The 22,501-nt window shown below is 47.9% G+C and overlaps 1 protein-coding gene across 1 annotated transcript in view; it reads right to left on the reverse strand.

Moving 5' to 3' along the window:
* IGFBPL1 (insulin like growth factor binding protein like 1) overlaps positions 1-22,501 on the reverse strand; it is a 256,928-nt gene that overhangs the window by 23,062 nt on the left and 211,365 nt on the right. The window contains exon 4 of the mRNA XM_086963205.1: positions 5,886-6,039. Coding sequence (XP_086819331.1) covers positions 5,890-6,039 — 150 coding nt within the window. The 3' untranslated portion in view covers positions 5,886-5,889. The remainder of the gene's footprint in view (positions 1-5,885; positions 6,040-22,501) is intronic.

Raw genomic sequence — 22,501 nt, forward strand, 5'->3', positions numbered from 1 at the left:
GTACAGAGTGTGATTGATATTCAGTCCCATACTACTCCTGATGAACTAAGGGTGTGGAAGGAACAATTAGCAAAGGAGGGAATTGATGGTTGTTGGGACCGCACGACTATGGAAAGACAATCGATGTTACCTGACAGTCACGTGCTACCAGTAGTTACAATGGCCCATGGTCCTGCTCACATCAGTGCAAAAGGGATATGTAAACTGTTGGAACCTACATGGTACAACTCTAGGATACCAGCATATGTTGACAAGCTGATCAAAACATGCATGATTTGCCTAATGTATAACCCAGGAAAAGGCACAGTTACTCCTAAGGGAGGATTCTCTCCTCCCGCCTTCCCTTTTGAAGTCCTCCAAATGGATTATATCCAGATGGACCAATGTAACAATTTGAAATATGTCCTAGTGGTTGTCTGTACCTTCAGCCGATGGGTGGAGGCCTAACCCGTCAAAGACTGCACCGTTATCACTACCGCCAAAGTGCTATTAAAAGAGTACCTCCCATGATTCAGTTTGCCCCGCTTGGTCTGGAGTGACAACGGGACCCACTTTACGGCTCAAATTATGGAATATGTCTGTACTGCATTGGGTATAAAACAAAATGATCAGTGGGTGCGGGAAGGACAAGGAGACTCAAAAACAGAAACAGTCCCGACGTTTGTCCCATTCAGCGATGCCAGACTGCATTCTACATCCACAGAAGCAGAGAGTGTCAGCATACTAAAAGGAAGGGTGGAACCCTCCCTTAATTCTGCTCAACACCAAGAACAATTGTTTCCCGACCATACTGTTCCTACTTCCGACCAATACAACTTGCACCCCCAAGGGAAGGCTTGCCCTTGACTTCACCAAGTACCTATAGGCTGTAGGGCTGTGATCTTCCCCGGCTGAGAGTAGTGCTGGTGTGTCAGACTAAGGTACGCCATAGGGCCCTTGGCACCTGCGCCCAGTGACGCAACCATAAATCACAAACAGCCACTAGAGGTCCCTGGCTTAGCACAATGGCAGCCGTCGAAAACACCCGAATCCAGAAACAAGATGTCAGTCTCCGACATAGTAAATGCTTCATGGCCACCGTGGTGACGTTGTTTGTCTCCCTCATCCTGTCTATCCTTGGTTGGCTGTTGCTAATCTGCCATCCTGTTACCTCACCAACTCCTACCCCCACTCCTTTCAGAACACCAGTATTTCACGCTACCAGCCCACGAATTACCCCGCCGTGCAGAATTCTTCAACACCTTCATCCAAATGATGCATTATCACCAGCTGATCATGAACACTTCCACCTCCTGGGTTTGTGGACTGATGCCGCTTTCCATGATACACCCCGTCCCATTCTTTCCCTACTCCTTTTCCATCTCTGGGTCTTGTCTTGCGTGGTGGGTGTTGATACAGGAGGCCTACACTGTCAATGGTACTGCCAATTCTGCCCTTGCAACATTTTGGGATGACTTCTGGTGGAACAGGTCTGGCCAAGTCAATGCTCCTTTTTGCCCGACCAGCCAATCCACAACGCTACTATCACCAGATGAACTCGGTAAGATGGTAGTATTCAACTCACCTAATCGACGAACATTTTCCAGATTCCGCACAAGTAAGGTACTGCCTGATAAACGAGACACTGTGAATGTCATAAATGTGCAAGGCTGTGTCTGCATTCATGGCCTAGGGACTATAAAAGTTGGTACCAGTATGTGTGATATCACAAAAGCTTTAAACTCCACATCTCCTCCAAAGCTGGTGGCATCCCCCAACACCTATTTCATCTGTGGCACTGCCGCCTACACTTGGCTCCCCCGTAACTGGTCTGGTACCTGCTATCTGGCCTTCCTCCTTCCACCAACGTATTCTACCCGTAGAGGTTATCACCTGTCAATGAAGGGCGCTTTGCGCCGCTCACATAGGGGCGTCATATCAGCCGAGGATACAGCAGGCCAGGAAACCGGGGGCTTCTTTAAAGGTTTCCTTCCTTTCTGGGGCCCCATGGCCAACAGTCGGGCTGTACGAGGACTGACCAGGGTCCTTGAAGCCACCATCACAGTAACAGCTGGTGCCCTCTCCAACATCACTGCAGAGCTGCAGACGGACCGCCTCATAATGCTCCAGAACAGAATGGTCCTAGATGTCATCCTTGCTGATCGTGGTGGTGTGTGTAAATTGATCAGCAACAGCTGCTGCGTGTACATCCCAGACAACCCACCTACAGTGTACGATGCCATCCAGCGTCTGCATCGCCTTTCTTCCAAAATTCATCTGGATGAAGGCAACTGGTCCCTCACAGGCTGGATCTGGGGCCCCCTTTCCCAGTGGGGCTGGAGGATCCTCATCTTCCTTGCCTTGGGAGTAACTGTCCTGGTCTCCTGCTGTTTGTGCTTTCAGTGTCTGCCAGTGCTCTGTACAATGTGTGTCCAGACCGCGAAGCCTCCACCCTCTAAGATTCACAACACCAATATGATGATGATGCTCCAACAAGAACCCGGTGGCCTTATGAACATTGACATTTCTTAAAGTATTTGCCACTCAATGGCAAAAGGAGGGTCTGGGGAAAAGTGTTCTTCTGATCGGCATCATTTGTCATGAGACTCCATTGCTGTTTCATTGCCATCTCGTGTCAAACACTTCCACACGACCCACCTGGTTGTTTCTGCTGATGCCTGAGGAAAATCTAACTAACACGACAACAGCCATCTTGCAGCCTGCATTTCTGCCCAGGAACTGTCGAACACCCAACCCCCCCCAGTTCAACAGAAAGCCATGAGACACTCACACCCTGTGTAAATGATTTGTTTTCTACCTCCTGCTCCCAGCCTGGTAAACATCCTTGACACCGTGATCAGGTTATCTGGACAATGGTCTGACTACTGGGCCTTGATCAGGGTGATTAAACAATGACCTGAAAGACCGGGCTTTGATCATGGTGATTAAACAATGACCTGAAAGACTGAGCCTTGATCAAGCCGAGTGAACAATGATTTGTGTACCAAGCCTTGACCAGGTCACCATCTACAAACGTAGTCTGGATCTGGTTATCAACTGCAAACACTGCCCTGATTGAACAATGAACTAACAGCCAAAAGACTGAGATGAAAAAGTATAAAAGGCTTTTAAGCTGCGGAGTAAAGCAGCAGCCTCCTCTGTCTTGTTTCTGAGGAGCTTGGGACTCTGTTCCATAGCCCGGGCTATTTGAATAAATCTGGGTTCCTCCTGCAGACGAAGGCTCCTTTGTCTCCTGTTACTACGTGTGAAGGGTATGGAAGGCTTGGGCGGTTCCCCCGCCGCTGAGACCCAGTAAGTGGGTTAATCCGGTTCTTCAAGACGTCCCTGCATAGATACAGGGAAGCTGAGGCCTGACTTTTGTGATCAGTTGTAACCAAACAGTGAATTGTTTGCCGACATCCCTCGCTAGCGTTTGCTGCCTCTGGGCAAGAATTTGATTACAATTATTACAATTTCAAGCAAAAGCTCCTAGATACTGACACTGGATGGATTAAGCCCAAATGTGCTCATAGTCTATGCAGTAGAGCCTGCTTTTATGGCTGCAAGTGAGATTACCTTTTTTAGCCTACTGTGAGGCTTTCTCTCTGAGGTGGTCATATTATTTAGGAGATATGCTTCCTGCAAAGTTTATGAGTCAAATTGGCCTTTAGCTTGCCCTCAACTGCCATCAATACTTTCCATATTTGATTACACCCTAACACCTGCCCCACCCCTAAATAGTCACTTGTCTTCTCTATAGATAAGCATACCTTTTCTCATTATAATGCTTACATAGGAAGCGGGCCAGGGAGGCAAGCTGGACTGGATAGGGGCCCGCAGGTAATCTCTACCCATGCCAGAAAGATCCGGAAGTGCTGCAGGCATGCCCGCGAACAAAGACGCTGTTTGATTCAACGTCTCTTTTTAATTACAGGACCTGCCCAATGAGAACAGGGGGTTGGGAGGCCAAAGGGGGTCATAAGAGTGCAGAGGGCCCCTCATTGGCAATAGCTGAACTCACCACTTGGCAACATTGGAACCCACCCACACCAGAAAGAAGAAGGTTGTCACAGCCACAGGAGGGCACAGGAAAGGGGCAAAGCTAAGGCAGCTCTGAAAGAGAAACAGAAGGAAGAGGAACCTAGGTAGAAGAGCTGCTCAAACAGTGTCTTTGGGATGCCTCACGGCAGAGACATGGGGGAGCAGATGACAGCACAAAATGACAGCAAGAATAGATGAGCTGTTCAACCTATGTCCTTGGAATGCCACACAGCAGGGACATGGGGGAGCAGGCGGATTGCCAGCAAGGGTACAGGGAAGGGAAGGGCACTTGCAGCCCGGGCAGCAAGGTAGCAATGTAGGCCTAGAAACCCGCAAAGCCCAAAACACCTGCAAAGGGGCACCATGCAAGGTCAGTGCTGGCGGCCGGTAACAGAGAGAAAAACATTGGGACAATGTATAGGCAAGAATTGGAAAATAAAGCAAATAAACATGGGTCGCGAATGCCCATCCATGAAGTTGTGATAGATATGATCCATGATGTGTAATAAACTGTGCATCACAAAAAAACCGTGTCCCCAGAATGTTTTGAAGGGGGGTGGATGGTGCATGATACCGCCATGAGGCAGGGGTGAACTGGCACGCTTGGGAGGGGTCAAGGAAAGTGTGACAAATGGGTAATGAGATGGGGTATCTTTCAAATGCATTTATTGTGGTCTTTTCCATTGCTCTTTTTATTACCAAGGTCTTTTCTCTTAGGAGTTCCAGCACTGAAATTTATACAATGTTTGCACCAGCAGGTAATGTGAAATGAAATGAAATGAAATGAAATTTGGGACTTATATAGCGCATGGCTGCCCGTGAGCGTCCCAGCGCTGATATTCCAGAAGTACTGAGGGGGAAAGACGGGGAAAGAGAAGAAGACTATTGCGGGAAGAGGTGGGTTTTTAGGAGCTTGCGAAATTTCAGCAGATTGGCCTCAGAGCATTTAACAGAAAACAATATTTACAGTGAAGAATATTTTATTCATGTGATTGAGCAGCTTACAAATGGAGAAGATGCACCCACCTGAGCATCTCTGCACACCATCAAATTCCATTATCAGTTGCTGATGGGTGGAGGGCTCTCAGATTCCTTTGGTTGTCATGTACTGGCCTTTGTGGGTATTAAGGTCTTTTAGTACTAAAGAATCACAAGATGTTCTAGACTTTTGCGTCTTTGTCCTTCTTTAATTTCCGGTGTGACTATGGTTGGGGATTCCATGCTTGGGTACATCCTTATGATGTAATGACTAGGATGAAGAAGTAGAGGAAGAGGTAATGGCCCTATTCGAATAGTTAAGCTTCATTACACTGAGATCTAGTGTTTCACATCTTCCTGGGTACTGCCCCTATTTGCCCTTCTGGTGGGACCATGGGTGGTATAGTATTGCAGGAGATGTTCCTTTGAGGTTCTCAGGTTATGACTCACAGACGAGGCTGAGCATAGTACAGAAACCAAAGACAAAGTATGGATTCACAATTTTGATTTAGCGGTGCAATCAAGAAATCGTGTCTTTTAAACCAAGCCAAACCTCATGGTATAAGGCTGGTAAAAGGAAGACTAGGGCTTGGAGTAATGAAGATTATTGGTAAACAATTAAAGAAGTTACTAGTCTGGCCATTTTTTAAGGCAGGATAGAACGTTTATAAAATTTTCAAACAAAATATAAGATTTAATTTTGGGAAAGTCTGCAAGCTTTCTTATGGTGTTTAGAAACCCAGAAAAAGGTGGAAATTAAATGGGTACCTGTTTCACTAATCGACAAACACAACTGAAAGTGAGCCAAGTTAATATGAAGTAAAATCATGATTTTGGTGAAAGGGCAGTAGAGTCCCTTAAATGTTTGACGTCAACTACCTTATTACCTGATTATTTCTTGTTTTCTGATGTTCTGTGATGTGACCGTTTCACTTTTAGTTGCTCCACCACTTTAATCGTCCCTTCTGCATGTGTTTCGCCAACCATGTTGGTCGCATGGCATTGGTATATCCCTTCGTCTTCTTTCATCAGAGGGTTTATCTAATTGTGAAGAAATCATAAAACAGAGGGTTAATGATATGCCAGAATGATGGCTCAGTGAGTGAAATGGCTTATGCAGTGACTTTTGGGTCGCAAATTGGAATCCTGGCAAGGCAAACTCAAGGCCATATTTATCAAAGGTTGTGTCGCTTTGGCACCATGTTGCATGGTGCAAAAGAAATGCAACCCCTGAAATAAGATTTATCAAGCCCGCAAGCCACCTTGCATGGCCCTGAGTGGCTTGATAAATCCAGAGTAATGCAACGCAGCACATATTGCTGCATTGCGTTACTCTGCCCCAGGGAGGCATTCCATGGGTCGTGCGTGGGTGTTCCTACGCAAAACCCATTTATTTTGACGCATTCCCAGATTTACCTTACTGGTGGACCTGGGAATGTGCCAAAATGCTACGCCTTCCAAGGGGAGGTGTAACGAGGACAAATATCTTAATTTCTCCTTGTTTTTTAGGTCTCGTCTAGGCGGCGCTTGCCTTTCTCTTTGAAACATGCTGTATTCAGGTATGGACTTGAAGCTCCGACCACTTTCCGCCCATCTTTTTAATTGACTCCTGTCATTGACATTTGTAAACAGTGGCGTTTCATCGGTCAATAGTCTTAGTAGTCCCCCCTTAGTACTGCTTTTTCTCTTCTTGTAACCTTCCATGAGCCCACCACCTGTTACATGTTTTGTTACTCCTATGCTTTAATTATAGCCTGGGAGCACTATTTTCTTAATTGGCTTTCTTCTGCCTGTTGTTGCAGACAGGACACGCTCCCTCTCAACACTTTTCTTTTTACTTAATCAGCACGACCGCCTCATCTGGGATAATGGTGGATATGCTTTTTTTTCATTCATTGTTTTCATTTTTGACAGTGGGCCATGCCCGCTTTCTCTTTCATATTAGCGTGCACAACATGCTAAATATGTAAAGCAGCGGCCGTGCTTTTGTTTTCTTATGCAGGACTCGACACAAACAACTTTACAAATATTAATTACTTCGTTTTTAACAGCGCAGTACACAGCGCTTTTACTTTCATAGTAGCTGATAGGCTCTATGCCTTCTAGCACTGCTGAGTCCCCAGACTCACATGACAACACCTCACCCTGCCCCACTACTCAGCAGCAGAAGCCAGAAGCAGTGGTGATACCGGCCACAAACGCCATAGGGGTCGGCAGCGGCAAGGTAACTGGCATGGGAATCATCTGACTAAATGCCCCTTAAATGCAGCATGTGCACATGTAGAAGCATTTCTTCAGCTTGCTGTGGATATGTTGGTTTCGGTTTCCATTCTATGTCTAGAAAGTTCCAAGTAACATGCAAATTTCAACAGAGGCTAATCTAGGGTTGAAAGCAAGAATTTCCCAGCTGCTCCATGCAAAGATTTAACGACAAGACGCAAATCTCTTCCAGAGCAGCACATTTCCTCCGCCAACAAAGAATCGTTGTGGTGTTGCGCTCTAGTCTACGACGTGAACGCGGTGACGCGTCACGCCGTAGACGAGAGCCGGATGTGCGCGCATGCGCAGAAGCGTGGAAGCGAAGGGCGCGAAAGGAAAGATCGGCAGTTGGCGACCGGAGCGAGTAGACGTTAGACGCTCAGCGCTCTATGTTAATAGGAGTATTGCTGTTAAAGGAAAAAAGCCTGTTCCAAACATAAGAGGCTCTGAGCACTGTGTGGGGGGACCAACAAGCATCATTACAGTGGCGACGAAGGTGGGATTTCCCCACGTCCCACACACAGCCAAGCCAGGAGTCAGCCCTGACCTCCTAGATACCATCCCAGGCCTGGAGAGCAGCGTGCAGAAGCAGTACACTAGAAGAAGCATAGAGCGTGGCAGCAGCGCACCGCCACTACGCAGCAGAGGTCCAGTCAAGGAGATCCTCAGGTCAGTGCTGCCCCAGAGGTAGAGGGTCCCCCAGCCAGCACGCTGGCAACCAAGGGAACAGACCAGAAGCTAGAGGAGGGTGAGCAGTCCACCAACCCACGGCAAGGGACAGAAGATAACACCCCGGGCAGCCCCAGGAGCCAGGGAGACACCGCGAGTGTAGTGGAAACCGCCAGCACGCCCAGTAGCTCCAGGACCCAGGCAGTAGCGCCCAGAGACGAGCCAAAGATGGCAAACCAATCCTCAGCGTTGATGGCTCCCATCCCGTTCCTACCCAGGCCAGGCGAACCTCAAATGAAGTGGGAAGACTGGAGGGAGTACTTCAGGAATTACATAGAAGCACTAGAGGATGAGAATGGAGAACCATACGCCCCAGCACGGAAGAAGAGGTTGTTGCTCCACAACCTGGGTCCCGAAGGGGTGAGAGTGTTTGCCAACATAGTGCCCAAGGAACGTGACGCAACGGAAGACGACGTCTTCAAGAATGCGCTAGAAGACCTAGACAACCATTTTCGATCAGCCGTGTGCGTGTCCATAGACCGTTACCCATTTCCAGCAAAGGAAACAAGAGGCTGGTGAATCAATTGATGACTACGTGGCCGCACTACGACGGTTAGCCATCACGTAAAAGTACGGAACACTGCAAGACGAGTATATAAAGGACCAGATAGTTATGCATACCACCAACAAATCAGTCCAGGACAAGCTATGGGCACAGAGCGAAACATCGCTTAAGGACGTCATAGCCATGGTGAAGAAGGCCGAGATGTCAAAGCGCTGTGCTGACGCAGCCAAACGGGAAAGCACACAGAAGCAGATGGTCAACAAGATCGATGAGGCCTCGTCCACACACAAGCAAAGAGGAGCATACGGCGACCAGAAGCAGGAACCCAGGTGGGCAGGGAAGCAAACGGGACGACCCTCCACTGACAGCAAGTTTTCATGTTATAGGTGCGGGAGCACAGCGCACTCAGCTCAGGACAAACGCTGCCCGGCATTTCGCGCCAGATGCGCGTTCTGCGGCCTGGTAGGGCATTTTGAGAAGGTGTGCCGCAAGAAGGGGAAGAGGTCGACAGTGAAGTGTGTGGAGTCCGCACCATCAGACATCGGTGCGGAGGACGATCTGGAAGATGGCGACATGGTGCTGTGCATGGAAGATCAGGTACTAGACGTGACAGGAAAACGCACAGACAAACCACGCACGGACATGTTCATCGGCGGAGTAAAGGTGCACGTGGCTGTAGACTCGGGGTCCCCCTGGACGATAGTACAGCGGTCCATATGGGAAGGAGACTTTGCACCAGTGGTAGGGCCCGAACTACGCCCACCGGACATTCGAGCCATCTCATACACCGAAAACACCATTCCCATGATAGGCTTTCGCCCATTGAAGTTCGAATTCAGAGGAAGATCGGCAACCTGCAAGTTGTACGTGGCGGAAAGGGGTCCCTCGGTACTCGGGTGGAGAGATGCCGGACACCTGGGAATCAAACTAGACCCAGGCGGGAAAGAGCAAATCCTCCTCACAGAAGAATGGCAACCCAACAACAGCGAAGAGTGGAAATTGAACTACCCGAAGGTATTTGATGGTACAGTTGGAAAACTGGACAAGTTCGTCCACAAGATAATACTTAAGGAAGGAGCAACACCAGTGTCCCACAAGGTCAGAAACATCCCCCTATCCATCATCGAGGCTGTACAACAGGAACTCCAGAGGCTGGAAGGACAGGGCATCATTGAACCCATAGACAGTGCAGAGTGGTTGGCCCCCCTGGTGGTAGCCAAGAAGCCCAATGGCAAAGTCCGTCTATGTGTGGACCTTCGAGAACTCAATAAGTGTCTTGTGGTCGAGAAGTTCCCTCTCTCCAGGATCGAGGAGATGCTGGCGAGAACAAAAGGCATCACCCACTTCTCCACAATTGACCTTACGTCAGCATATCACCAAATCGACCTGCATCCCACAAGCCGAAAATACACCTCCTTCATCACGCCCTTTGGGTGCTACCAATTCTGCCGCATGCCGTTTGGCCTGGCGTCGGCGGCCGCGGTCTTCCAAAAGTTGATGCATCGATTATTCAAAGGAATCCCAGGAGTCCAGTACTTCCAGGACGACATCCTGGTGATGGGGTCCACCCGGGAAGATCACGACGAGAAGCTGACCAAGGTCCTCACCGTGCTGCAAGACAAAGGCCTCACGGCGGAATGGAGCAAATGCAAAATTGGGATGTCGTCGGTCACCTACTTGGGACACGAAATTGGCGTACACGGCATCTCTCCCAAGGAACAGAACGTGAGAGCCATCAAAGAAGCCAGAGCCCCGAAAACCAAAGAAGAGATACGGTCCTTCCTCGGCATGGCCGAGTACTACAGTAAATTCGTGAGACACTTTGCCACTAAAACGCATAGGATGCGCCAGCTCGTCAGAGACAAGTCCAAGTTCGACTGGGACACAGAAGCTCAAAGTGAATTCGACGCCATAAAGAAAGACATCAGTGAGGCCATCCCCTTGCAAGGTTACGACCCCTCAGGCAGCACCATTCTAACAACCGACGCCAGTGACCAAGGCCTAGGAGCGGTGCTAGCACAGGTGAGGGCAAATGGATCAGTAGAGACTATCAGTTTCGCCTCAAGAGCTCTCTCTCCCACGGAACAAAGATACAGCGTCATAGAGAAAGAGATGCTAGCGGTCACCTGGGCAATGAGCAAATTCCGACAATTCATCTGGGGCACCAGGTTCAAACTCCAAACCGACCACAAACCATTGGTCAAAGTCCTGACGTCCTCCGGTCATGACACTGCTACCCCGCGCATTGCAAAAATGACACTCAAATTATTGGACTACACCTATGATATCGAATATCTACCAGGAACTCAGAACAGGGTAGCCGACTACCTCAGCAGGGCTTCCGCCATGGAGGATCCTCCGGAAATCACTCCGGACATGGATGAGATGGTAGCGAACATGGCTGACAATGAGATGACGATAAGCCGGCAGGAATGTGCCGCAGCATATGAGCAGGACAAGGAGAAGTCTGAGGTCAAACAGCACCTCACGTCAGGATGGCCGGACAAACGGAGGCTCACAGTGGGGTTGAGGAAATACTATGAAATTCGGGAGGAGCTAACCTTGAGCGACTCGGGAGTCTTCCTGTACAGAGGAGAGAGAGTCATTCCACCAGAGGCCCTTGTACCGACGTTGTTAAACCAACTGCACGAAGGACACCTGGGCATCGTAAAGACCAAAGCCCGAGTGAAACAAATGTATTGGTGGCCTGGCATGGATAACCAAATTGAAAGGCAGATGAGAGAATGCGAACAATGCCAAGGAGCGGACAAAATACTCCGACCCCTCAGACCAGCGCTAGGGAAATTTGAGAATCCCCAGAACCCATGGGAAGACTTAGCTGTGGACCTCTTAGGACCAGTGCTGGACAACAGTGGAATAAACAAATTCTTGTGCGTGGTCATCGACAAATACTCGAAATGGCCAGAGGTAGACGTGCAAGAGTCCATGGACACCGAAACTGTGCTGAAGTTTCTTACTTCCCTGTTCTTAAGGGAAGGAATACCCAAGACAGTACTGAGTGATAACGGACCTCAGTTCGTATCTGACAAATGGGTCCGATTCATGAAGAGGAACGGAATCGAGTCAAAACACACCGCCATCTACCACCCAGCGTGTAATGGCCAAGTGGAACGGTTCAACCGTGTACTAATGGGCTCCATTCAGGCGGCCATCATGCAAGGGAAGGACTGGGAGGCAGAAGTCCAGAGCACGTTGTGGGCGTACAGGATCACCCCCACGGTGGTAGGGTATAGCCCCTTCCAAATTTTAAGAGGTCGTCTCCCGTTCACCCGGGACAATGTGGTGTGGAGAGAAAAAACTGTTACCAGCAAATGGTCCCCAGCAGTGGTGCAACACAACCTAGAAAAGGCTCAAAAGATATATGCAGCCCATTATGACAGGAGGCACAACACTAAAGAAACCGCGTTGGAAGAGGGAGAATGGGTCAGAGTCAAACTTCCCACCCTGCAAAAGAAAGGAGAGAGCAAGTATAGCCGACCCCTACAAGTCAAGGAGGTGCGAGGAAGAGCCGCCCTACTCAGCGACGGCAAGGTGTGGTCCCAAGACCGCATGGCGAAAGTCAACAGGATTGTACGGTGGCCTAAGTCCGAGGACGAGGAGACAAGCATAGAAGAAGGAGAAGATATGTCTACAAGTGGGGGAGCCCAGGGCGAAACCCCAGGAGAAAGAGAAGAAGGAGGAGTAAGAGAAGCGCAAGCAGCAGAGTTAGCGGGAGACCTCTCCGTCCCGGCTACTGACGAGGCGAGAGAGGATCAGAGAGACATTGAGAGGTTTCCAGGTGGGAGCGATGGAGAAGAGAACAATCCGGTAAGGCGCACCCGCATGGGGAGAGCTGTCACCTTACCTTCAAAATATAGAGACTTTGATATGAGTGGACTTTAGAGATGGACTCCAGTATTGTTTAAATTGTTGGTGTGTCAAAGGGGGGAGATATGTGGTCTTGCGCTCTAGTCTACGACGTGAACGCGATGACGCGTCACGCCGTAGACGAGAGCGGGATGCGCGCACATGCGCAGAAGCATGGAAGCGAAGGGCGCGAAAGGAAAGATCGGCAGTTGGCGACCGGAGCGAGTAGACGTTAGACGCTCGGCGCTCTATGTTAATAGGAGTATTGCTGTTAAAGGAATAAAGCCTGTCCCAAACATAAGAGGCTCTGAGCACTGTGTGGGGGGACCAACAAGCATCATTACAATCGTGGGACTATTAAATCACATTAATTTCATTACAACAGAGGAATAAAGAAATTTTTTATGTGCACTGGCGCGAGTCCCAACGAAAACCACCACTCTTCTTCAGAGGTTCCTCCTGCCATTAAGACTGTTCTTTCTTTTTGTTTTGATGGTGTAATATTTCAAGGCACCTTCCTGTCTCTGTGCTTCCGCACCTATAAGTTTAGTATTTTACATTGCTTAAAGTTGACCAGGCTTCCAACCCCCTACCTACAGATTTTCAGTGCTATTTGCAACAATTTATGTCAAACATAAATATGTTGCCACTTTCCTTCATAACAATCGAGCAAAAAAGTTACACATTGCAAAAACTTTGGCATTTTGCCTCCTATGCTTTTTTTCTTGCTCAGCGCAGTTCCTTTTTTGAGGGGGGAAGGGGAGTCTTAGAATGTGGTGCGCATGCTTGAAGTCTCTGTGAGCAGCCACCTCGAAGGTGCAGGCTGGAGACTCATCTTCTGGTGCATATGTAAACTTAGTGGGGCCACTGCCCCTCTTTACATTGTTTAAAGTTGACCATGTTTTCAGTCTCCCACATACAGATCTTTGGTGCTGTTCACAACAATTTATCTGAATCAACCGTGCTAAAAGTTAGGCATCCACCAGAAATGCCGAGTTCAGAAACACATTCAGCTTTTCTTTGCAAAAAACGTCACCTCTTCCATTGCCTGTATAGTATGCGCACAACGTGACACTCAGGCCTCCTCTCAAACACTGCAAACATCCACCTCTACCCACACCCTTGCCATGCCCATGAATTGACAGAATCCAGTGATATTGTCTAAGGCGTAGATTTATTCATATCAAATAGGATAATTCAACATAACCACTACTAGAGTATAAGTATCCTACTTGGGTAAATAAAAGTTATACATGCTTCACACTCTAGCGTCCTTCATATGACAAGGGCAGTAAGCTATTAAAATAGATATTACATTTTCAGCATAGCACCAAGCTTACCATCCACTTGAACACTCTACTGCGCACATTATGCCGGCAGGCCACAACGCGCTACAGCAAACTGTTGCATTACCTGAACCAGGGCACCGCATAACGCACCGGCCCTCAGAGGTACCTGAACAATGGCAAAACCTTCCTGCATACACATATCAAAGGCACCACACAATTGTAATTGTCATCACAGGTGAGCATAGCATTAAGTTGTTCATAGGCGAGAATCCTCAGCTGCGCACATTGTGCCAGCAGGCCACAACGTGCTACAGCAAACAGTTGCTTTACTTGAAAACCAAGGCTTCGCATAGCGCACCGGCCCACCGAGGTACCTGAACATAGGCAACCTCCCTAAGATTCATCTCAGTCCTTAAGTGACATGTTCGGGTAGTAGAGTTGAGGACCACCGCAGGCCGGCCCCTTTCTTCGCCAATTCACTAAACACTTCGATCCTACCCAGTCATGGGGTCCATCCATTCACTCAACCTCCCTTGTTGAGCCTGCCCCTTGTTGTTAACTGTCAGCACTCCGCATTACCTAAAAAGTCGGGTGGGTGGGTGGTTTACCGGCACTTCAGTTGCTAAGGTCCAGGGAGACAAAGAGGACGATTCCACGAGGCACTACCTTAAATACCTAATCCCTTAGGATTGGGATTCGTTTCATCCTTGACTCATCCCGAAAGCTAAACGTCACAGTCCCCCTCCTCAAACCGGCCTCCCAGTGGAATGCTCGGTCCCATGGCACAACTAAGGCGGCCCATCCTCTAGGCGCGGGGGCGCCTATTCAAGAGGGCACGCTTGGCATGCTTTCTCTTTCTCACTTCTAAAATGCTGTGCCCCCTTTGTATAGCCTTACTCATGGACTTTGTACATCACACACAGCATGAGGAGCACTGTGTATTCCAAACTGAAGTCCACAACGAACAAGTGTGCCACAGAACTTGTTTCTTTCTGTTCACAGGCCTAGCTACCAATAGTGCAGCAGTGGTATCTGGGTACTGAGGTATGAAACTGGCCCCAAATCATGCCTGCCTTTTTTCTACCAAATTATCGGTTAACAGTCACAGTTTTTTTGCTTGCATGGAGGCCAATGGCTCCCTTGCTATGACAATGTTAGTTTTAACAGGCTGTTGGGGTGAATTGCTCTTTGTGCAGTTCAGCAAAGTTAGAGTAATCGTTTGTGGTATTGCTTTCCTTTTGGTATTCCCGCCAATCCTACCTTCCGCTGCACAAAAGCTGTGTGAATATAAAATCAGGACAGCCACAGTTCACTACTGACAGAAAATAGCCCGGTGTGCAGCAGACTTCACAGCACACATTAAGGAAACTAGGCATATGCCAACTGAAGCACTTTGGGTGCTGTTTAATATTAATGTGTGTGCATATAATTTTGAAGAGGTTATTTCTTTTGGGAGTATATCTCACAATACATCCAGAATATGTTTTGTTTTCTAAAATATAGGGATGACTTCAAAGGAATGGAAAAAGCATGCTGTATGAAAGTTTAATAGACATCAGCACGGTAACGTTTGTAGAAAGCAAATAATGCCTGTAAGGGTATAGAGACGTCTGCTCTTCAATGTTATGCCACGTGCATTTGTATAGCCCATTAAAACCATCTGCATAGTGCAGAATCGTTTTTGGAGTCCGGGCATACTTGGTTGTAAATGTAAATGTATGTGTCTTGTAAAGCGCACTGCTGCCCTGAGGCGTCATGGCGCTGTAGACCGCTGGGGAACCCGTCCTGGCTATCCCTGTGAGATGGTCCCTACTGGGTATCTCCAAGGTGAAACCAGGCATCCCCGGCGAATGTGGGGGGCCGTTGTAGAGATGAGGCAAGCTAATGCCCAGAGTTGCCGAGTGTGATCCCTGGTTACAGTAGGCACCGAGGTGAGAATTATAGAGTCCGCTGAACCTGGTCCACGACCATGCCGTGTTGGGAATTGAACCCTGGTCCCGGGCCGTTCTCTGCTACCGGGTCTGCCGCCTCTAACCAGTGAGCCACACCACTCCTTCTGATGTGTTCTCTGGATTTTGCGTTTACCTTTGCTCCGTTGTTCAATGATCATTATAATGTATAAGAGCCGGCCAGATCAGAATGGAGTATTTGCATTGTTTAATGAAAGAACTGTCTTGGATAGCGCCAGCTAAATCCTGTAATACATTTCTGTAGGGCTTTGTGCGAATGAATGTGTTTTACAAGGAGTTTGCCGTTTGTTTTGTTCTTTTGGGGTGCACACCTGTGAATTGTTCGTCATCGTTGGCATCTACTGTGAGTTTGAGTCCCATCTTAGCAAAATGTTGCTTTTATTTTTCACTTGCTGGTAAATTGGTTACTATTTTGTTGGGTAAGAATAGTACTGAGTAATTACAACATTTTCAAACCGAAGTGAGTTAAGAACCACCACATATTTTACAACACATGTTGCATTTCAAATAATTGTTTCCAAAAAGAATGTACTAGGAATATTTCCAGATATTGTCTATGTGATCGCAGTACATGGACCAAGCATCATAGAGGCCCCTGCCCTCCATCATCACTGTCCTCTCACTTTTAAGCGTCACGTCATATTTTTCTATCCGTACCAGAAGGTTTTCTGTGAGCAAAAAATGCAAATGCGGCATAGTGACATTATCTTTGATACATTGACATATTTCTGGTTCAGGTTCATTTAGAATTCTTGGTGCATTTAACATGAAAGGAACATCTAATCTACACAAATTATGTATTATTAATTTAATTATTTTGCATGATGAATATAGTGCTGGAAAAGTAAACAAGCATTGGCAAATCAATAAGTCTTGCATTACTGAATGTTCAGATATTGGCCCTGCAAATAATAATGCAACACCAATAGCTCAAACTTTCAATAATTTGAGACCTACTGCATTGCAAATGCTTGTTCCTCGTTCTATGAGGTCGATTAGGATGGCGGACGGACTTGCGTCCGTCCGCCACCCCTGAGTAGGAGGGACCGTCCGCATGGGCAGCGGCGGTCCCTCCATGGCAATTAGGATGTGACCGCCACCATGGCGGTCACATCCCGTATGTTTTACATTGCGGCGGAAAGCAGCACCCGCCGCAATGTAAAAAATGAAAGCAGTGCATTTGCATGCACAAAGCGGCAGGCACCGCGCGGTGCCTGCCGCTTCGTGCACGCAAAGGCAGGGGGGTACCATAGGTACCCCCCATGTGCACCCCCCACGCAACCTTCACCCAGGGGGCCCACAACGGGCCCCCAAAGTGAATGTCCGTATGCTTTTCCACGGCGGAAAAGCCGCCGTGGAAAAGCATTACTTTCCCTACATCCTAATATGGCTGGGGTTTCTGATAGACACCGCCAGCCATGTTAGTGCTTTTCCGCTGTGGTCACCGCGGCGGAAAAGTGGAGGACAGATTGTGAGACCCATCAGCCATCCTAATTTGGCGGTGGGTCTTTCAGGCCTCCTCGGCGGATTCCCCGCATACTCCGGGCCGGCGGTGGCTTCCGCCGACCCGGAGTATGCGGGGAATCCGCCATCATAATGACCCCCTATGTGTGCTGCAGAATGAGGAAAATTACTCAAGGGATTGTTTTTGTGCAAGAAGGTGTCTCTTCCTACAAAAAAAAAATAATCCTCCTTTCAAAGCAGACACCGTTGCACCATGGCGCAAAGGAGCCTGTATTGGCGTTAGGAAGCACATTGTGGGCCACTGCTGGGGAAAGGCAGGAGTGCACCGTATTGTGATAAATACACCTGCCCTTTCCCTTTCCCTGTGATGTAGCGCAGCAATATTGCTGCGCTTCATTACATTTTGATAACTATGGCCCTCAGTCTTCAATCTTGCCTAGATCAGTAAAGTAATTATGTAATTGAGTAAAAGCAAGACCTGCTAGAATCGGTGTAATTGCAGTATAAAGCACTGTATATTAAATTATTAAATCATTACATGGATGTTTTTTACTTTCAATATACTAGCCAAAATACGTCCAACGCTCATTATTCAAAGCATTTGGGTTCAATATAGACTTTACAAGTAACCATTTGAAACATCCTAATATCCTAAACATGAACAGCCGTACGACCCATGGGTACATTTTTTCAGACATCTGATACTGTGTGAAGTCTGCCCCTTAATTTCCATGAAGGCAGAGAAAGACAATGCTTTAATAGATGCTTTCTATGTGGCAATAGGTGATCTTTTGATACCAACAAATAATTTTTCTTTTAGTTAGTAATTTTTAGATTGATGAGTTAGCTTCTCCAGCTATAACGCTTTGCAAAAACCATGCCAAAACAAAATAAGTATTGACAAAGCCAAAGGGCTTGCAGCCAACATCTAACCAATTGCCTTTATCAATGCTTGTTTATAATGTTGCCAATTGTATTATACTTTCTTTACTATGCTAATTTTCAGAGTTAATTTACATTTTGGGACGTTCTAAAACAGCTTCATTTGTAAATTGGATATCCTAGATTAAAGCTTGAGGATGAAATAGGCATATGAAAGATGCTGCGCACAGTTTTTAAAATGATCTGGAGAACTTCTTATTAAACAAAACGTTAAACAGATATACTCAACCACCAAAAATGATTCGGGGAATTCAATAACTTGCCTTGGCTCCTGAATGACTCGGAGGATATGGAGAAGTCTCAAGTTGGGTGAAATGCAAGTAATATTATATTATTTTATGATGCCATGTGTTGGACTTGGCCCTTTTTGCAGGGTCATCCCAGAACTTTTTGCCTTCCTCCTGTATTTTTTCTGACCTGACTCTGGACACTTTATCACTGCAGTTCAGTGCTGAAGTACATTTGCTCTCAATGGTACACTTGGTAAGATTGGTCTACACCTGCTTGGCATATTTAATTTACCTGTCAGTCCCTTGTACAGTGGTATCTCAAATACCCAGGGCCAGAAAATTAAATGCTACTGGTGGGCTTGCAGCGCTGCTTGCGCCACCCATCAAAGTAGTCTTTCAAATCTGTCTCTGGCCTCTGCAAGGCCTGCCTGCGCAGTTTACTGCCGCTGTGACGTGGCACAAAGTGGTTTCCACGTCTGTGACTACCCTTTTACTACACATCAGTCACCCCAAAGGTAGGCACTAGCTAGCCCTATGGGCAGGGTGCAATGTAGGTAAAAGGTAGGACATGTGCCTTAACTGAGTGACATGTCGAGGTAGTGACAAACAGCCTACTTGGTTTCTCACTGCTGTGAGGCTACCCTCTCATAGGGGGCATAGGGGTCTCCCACCTCGAATACAGCAGGCGCAGTTGCGCCGTGAATGGCAAAACTGCCGGAAGCCAGGCAGAGGCTGAGCCTGGTTGTGGGTGGGGCCCGACAGTGAGAGGAAGCAGAGCCTAGCTGCCTATAATCAGCTGGGGGCCACTAGAGGTCTGCGAGTGAGTGGAGACGTTGCAGCCCTGCCTCCTCCACAAAGGCCGACTATGGAGGAAGCTCCTGGAGGACAGGGGATCCCAAGCCTGGCAGCCTTGCCAGGCCTCCATGCTGCAGGCCATGCAAGCCCTGGGAGTGGTCACTGAAGGCCAGAGGAGACCTCCTCCTGCTACTCCTAGGAGCGGGAAGCCGACGAGCACCGGGTGACCGGAGCTGCACTGTGTGTTGTGTGCAGCCCCCTGGTGAGTTGGCTAGCAGGAAGGCCCTAGTGAGTTTGGGCCTACGGAGGTGGGCATGGCATGGCGCCCCCTTTTTCCACCGCATCTGCGACAATAGCGGAGCCAGGGTCACAGTGTGGAACTTTTGGGGGACGATGTTTTGGTAGTAGATGGGTTACGGGGGCACGGATTATTCCCCCTGACTGAGCCCCTCTGTCTTGTACTCAGCAGCTGCGCCCCACGTCGTGGGCAGCTGCCATTCAACTTTGGGGGCATTGCTTGCCAAGATAATGAGTAGGGACACAGGAGTTACATATTAGGCACAGCATCTATGATACATGTATTTTCCTCACTTTAATCGCCTCACATCGCCTGCCCTGAGATAGTACCTTATGTGATTTGTGCAATCTAGGGGTAGTTACCCCATTGCCCTGCTGGTGGTACATGTACCATATTGTGCTGTGTTATGCCCTGATGTACTGTTGCCTGTTGAAGGGATATTCCCAGTGGGGAAGTGTTTCTAATGTGTGCACTTTGCAGGTTTCTACCATAGTGCACTGTTGATGATGTATGCACATCATCAGCCTAAATGTGAGGATGGTCACAGTGGCCCCATTTGGCCTAGTGATTTATGTGATCCCTGTGAAGTCATGAAGAGTGCCTGGTGGCACAGTGTGTTATATGTGATTGTGTCCTAATACATTTGTATGCATAATACAAAGAATATTTTTATAAAACCTTGTTTGGAGTTTCTTTTGTGGTGTGCCTAGTGTGTCACTGCTGTGTGAGTGTGTTAAGCAAACGCTTTACACATCGCCTCTGGGATAAGCCTGACTGCTCTGCCAAGCTACCAAGGGGGTGAGCAGGGGTTATCTTCAGCATGTAACTTCCTTGCCCTGACTGGAGTGGGGATTTCTGCCTGGCTTAGGCGCATGCCCTAGCCAACCAGAAATCCCATTTCTAACTTTGGTTGTCAGGGGTGAAGATAGGACTTGCGTTTGCACAGTACTACAGTGGTGCATGGTTACACTACAAACTCTGCATTTCACACAATCATATGTTTTGGGATTTCTTCAGATTTTGTTTTTCTCTTCAAAATAATCATTTTTAATTGTGTATTCCTGCTTCAGCTCTGATGCCTAGGTCTCTTGTTTGGCACTTGTGGTTTTTGGGCCTTGCCAAATAGAATCTGCCTTTAACATACATGATATGTTGGAATACAGTATGGAGAAGTTAAAGGGGTTCTGCAGGAGAGGAACATAGCAATCCTGCTCATGTGGCAAAAGGACAGATGGGAAAAAGACTATCATAGGGCCCTGTACTATGCTCAACAGTTCCATGAAGAGGCGTCAACAGAGATCCAGGAGGGTGGTGGGTCTGAGGGAGACCCTGAGGAGGACCCAGAGATTAGGGAGGACTCTGAGAGGGAGTGTTTCAAGTCCATATCCCTGGAGGGTGGTGACCCTGAAGAGGAGGAAGGAAATGACACGGCAAGGATGCTAGTAGGTAGTGAGGACCCAGTAGAGAGGGAGTCCCTTGCTGGGTCTAGTGTTAGGGGTAGTGTCCCATCCCTTTCTTGGTCCCCAGAAGAGTTGGTGGACAGGCAGAAGGAAAGGGAGCACCAGCTCGAGTTAGAGAAGCTCAAATTGGAGCATGAAAGCTGGGTGCAGAGCTAGCAAAGCTAGAGGTGGAGGAGAAAAGTTAGAGACTGAAAGGTCCCTAGAGCAGGAGAGGATGGCGGAGGCAGAGAGGGCCTTCGCCAGAGAGAAGCTATCTCTTGAGGATAGGTTATCCTCTGAATGTTGTTCTAGTGTTCTGGACTCACCAGTGAGGGTGGAGTCCAATGGTGGCAGCAATGTAGAGTCCAGTGTAGGAAGTTCCACGCCCAGATCCCAGAGCGTGGTACCTAGTTCCCAGGAGGAGGGTGTCACACCTGAACGGTATAAGTTGAGGTTCAGAGGCAGTAGGAAACTGTCTCATCAGTGTTGGAGGAGTTTGTGGATGAATTTTGTGATGCACTGGAAGGTTGGGTGATGGGTAGCACAGCAAACAGTTTTGAAGGGCTGTTCAATCTGATTGTCAGAGAGCACATATTCTATTGTAGTTTTCCAGGGCTATGCCAACACCTGTTGGAGTGTGAGTTCTCTGATCCCAGGGAGCTTTGTAAGCAGCGTTCCACCAGTTCTGGTGTCTGGCGGTGCCGCTCCTGAGTGCAGGATGCAGAAGTCCAAATGGAGGGCTGAAAGGGGGATGAGGTCCCCAGTGAGATAACCAGTGGGTCAGGGGCCAGCCCTAAGGGCTGAGCCTTCTAGGAGTAACCATGGTGACACCGCTTCTGCTTTGGGGGGTCTTCGCGCACTGTCAGATGGGCAGGGGTCGGGAGATCAGCACCAGTTAGACTATCAGGCAACACTGTCGCAGGCATTCCGTGCTCAGACAGAACTGTGCATAGAGGCTTGGAACCTCAGTGAATTAGAATGTCCCAAAACTCACCTTAGTACCCAAAAATCCCCTACCAGACTAGCTACAGTGTCTCATTGGTTATCATAAATTCCCAATGCTTAGACAAACCAGAACATGAACTTTGTACACCTCAGGTAACGTGGAACACATGAACACTCTTTCGTTATACAATCATTTCAATCCAGAACTAGGAGTAAAAGAGGACACGTGCATATTTGAAATGTTTATTCACTCTCAAGCGCAGTATCTTAGCTAATACAAGCAAACATATTATAAGAAACAAAGTAATCAGCATAGTCACTAGTCCATAGAACACAAACGGTGCAAGCATAGTTATATGCTAAAATGAATAGGGTTTAACAAAACCTAATTCTCACCCTCCCTAGCTAGTATATTATATTATATCTTAGAAGGTCTCTTTTGGGTTTTAGCAGAGCGGCCCCATACCTCAAGATCCTAGTGATAAGGGATCACATCATCAGCAACCAGCTCTCTGCATGCGAAGCCCCATCAAGTGTGTGTTTGTATGCTCTTGTGCAAAGCAATATAAAACGCGCCTAAAGTCAGAACTTGGCTGCAGCTGCATGTATGTTATGTCTAGGAACGTGCGAAGATCAGTGCTCAGAACAACTACTGTGTTGAGATATCCTTGAAGGTTTCAGCACTCACTGTACAGACACAGCACGCCAAGCAAGACTGATATCAGTGCAACAACATATTATTCTTGCATGAATCGAAAAAATGTTACTAGG

Source organism: Lissotriton vulgaris, chromosome 3_1, assembly GCF_964263255.1.
Source record: "Lissotriton vulgaris chromosome 3_1, aLisVul1.2, whole genome shotgun sequence".
NCBI lineage: Eukaryota > Metazoa > Chordata > Amphibia > Caudata > Salamandridae > Lissotriton > Lissotriton vulgaris.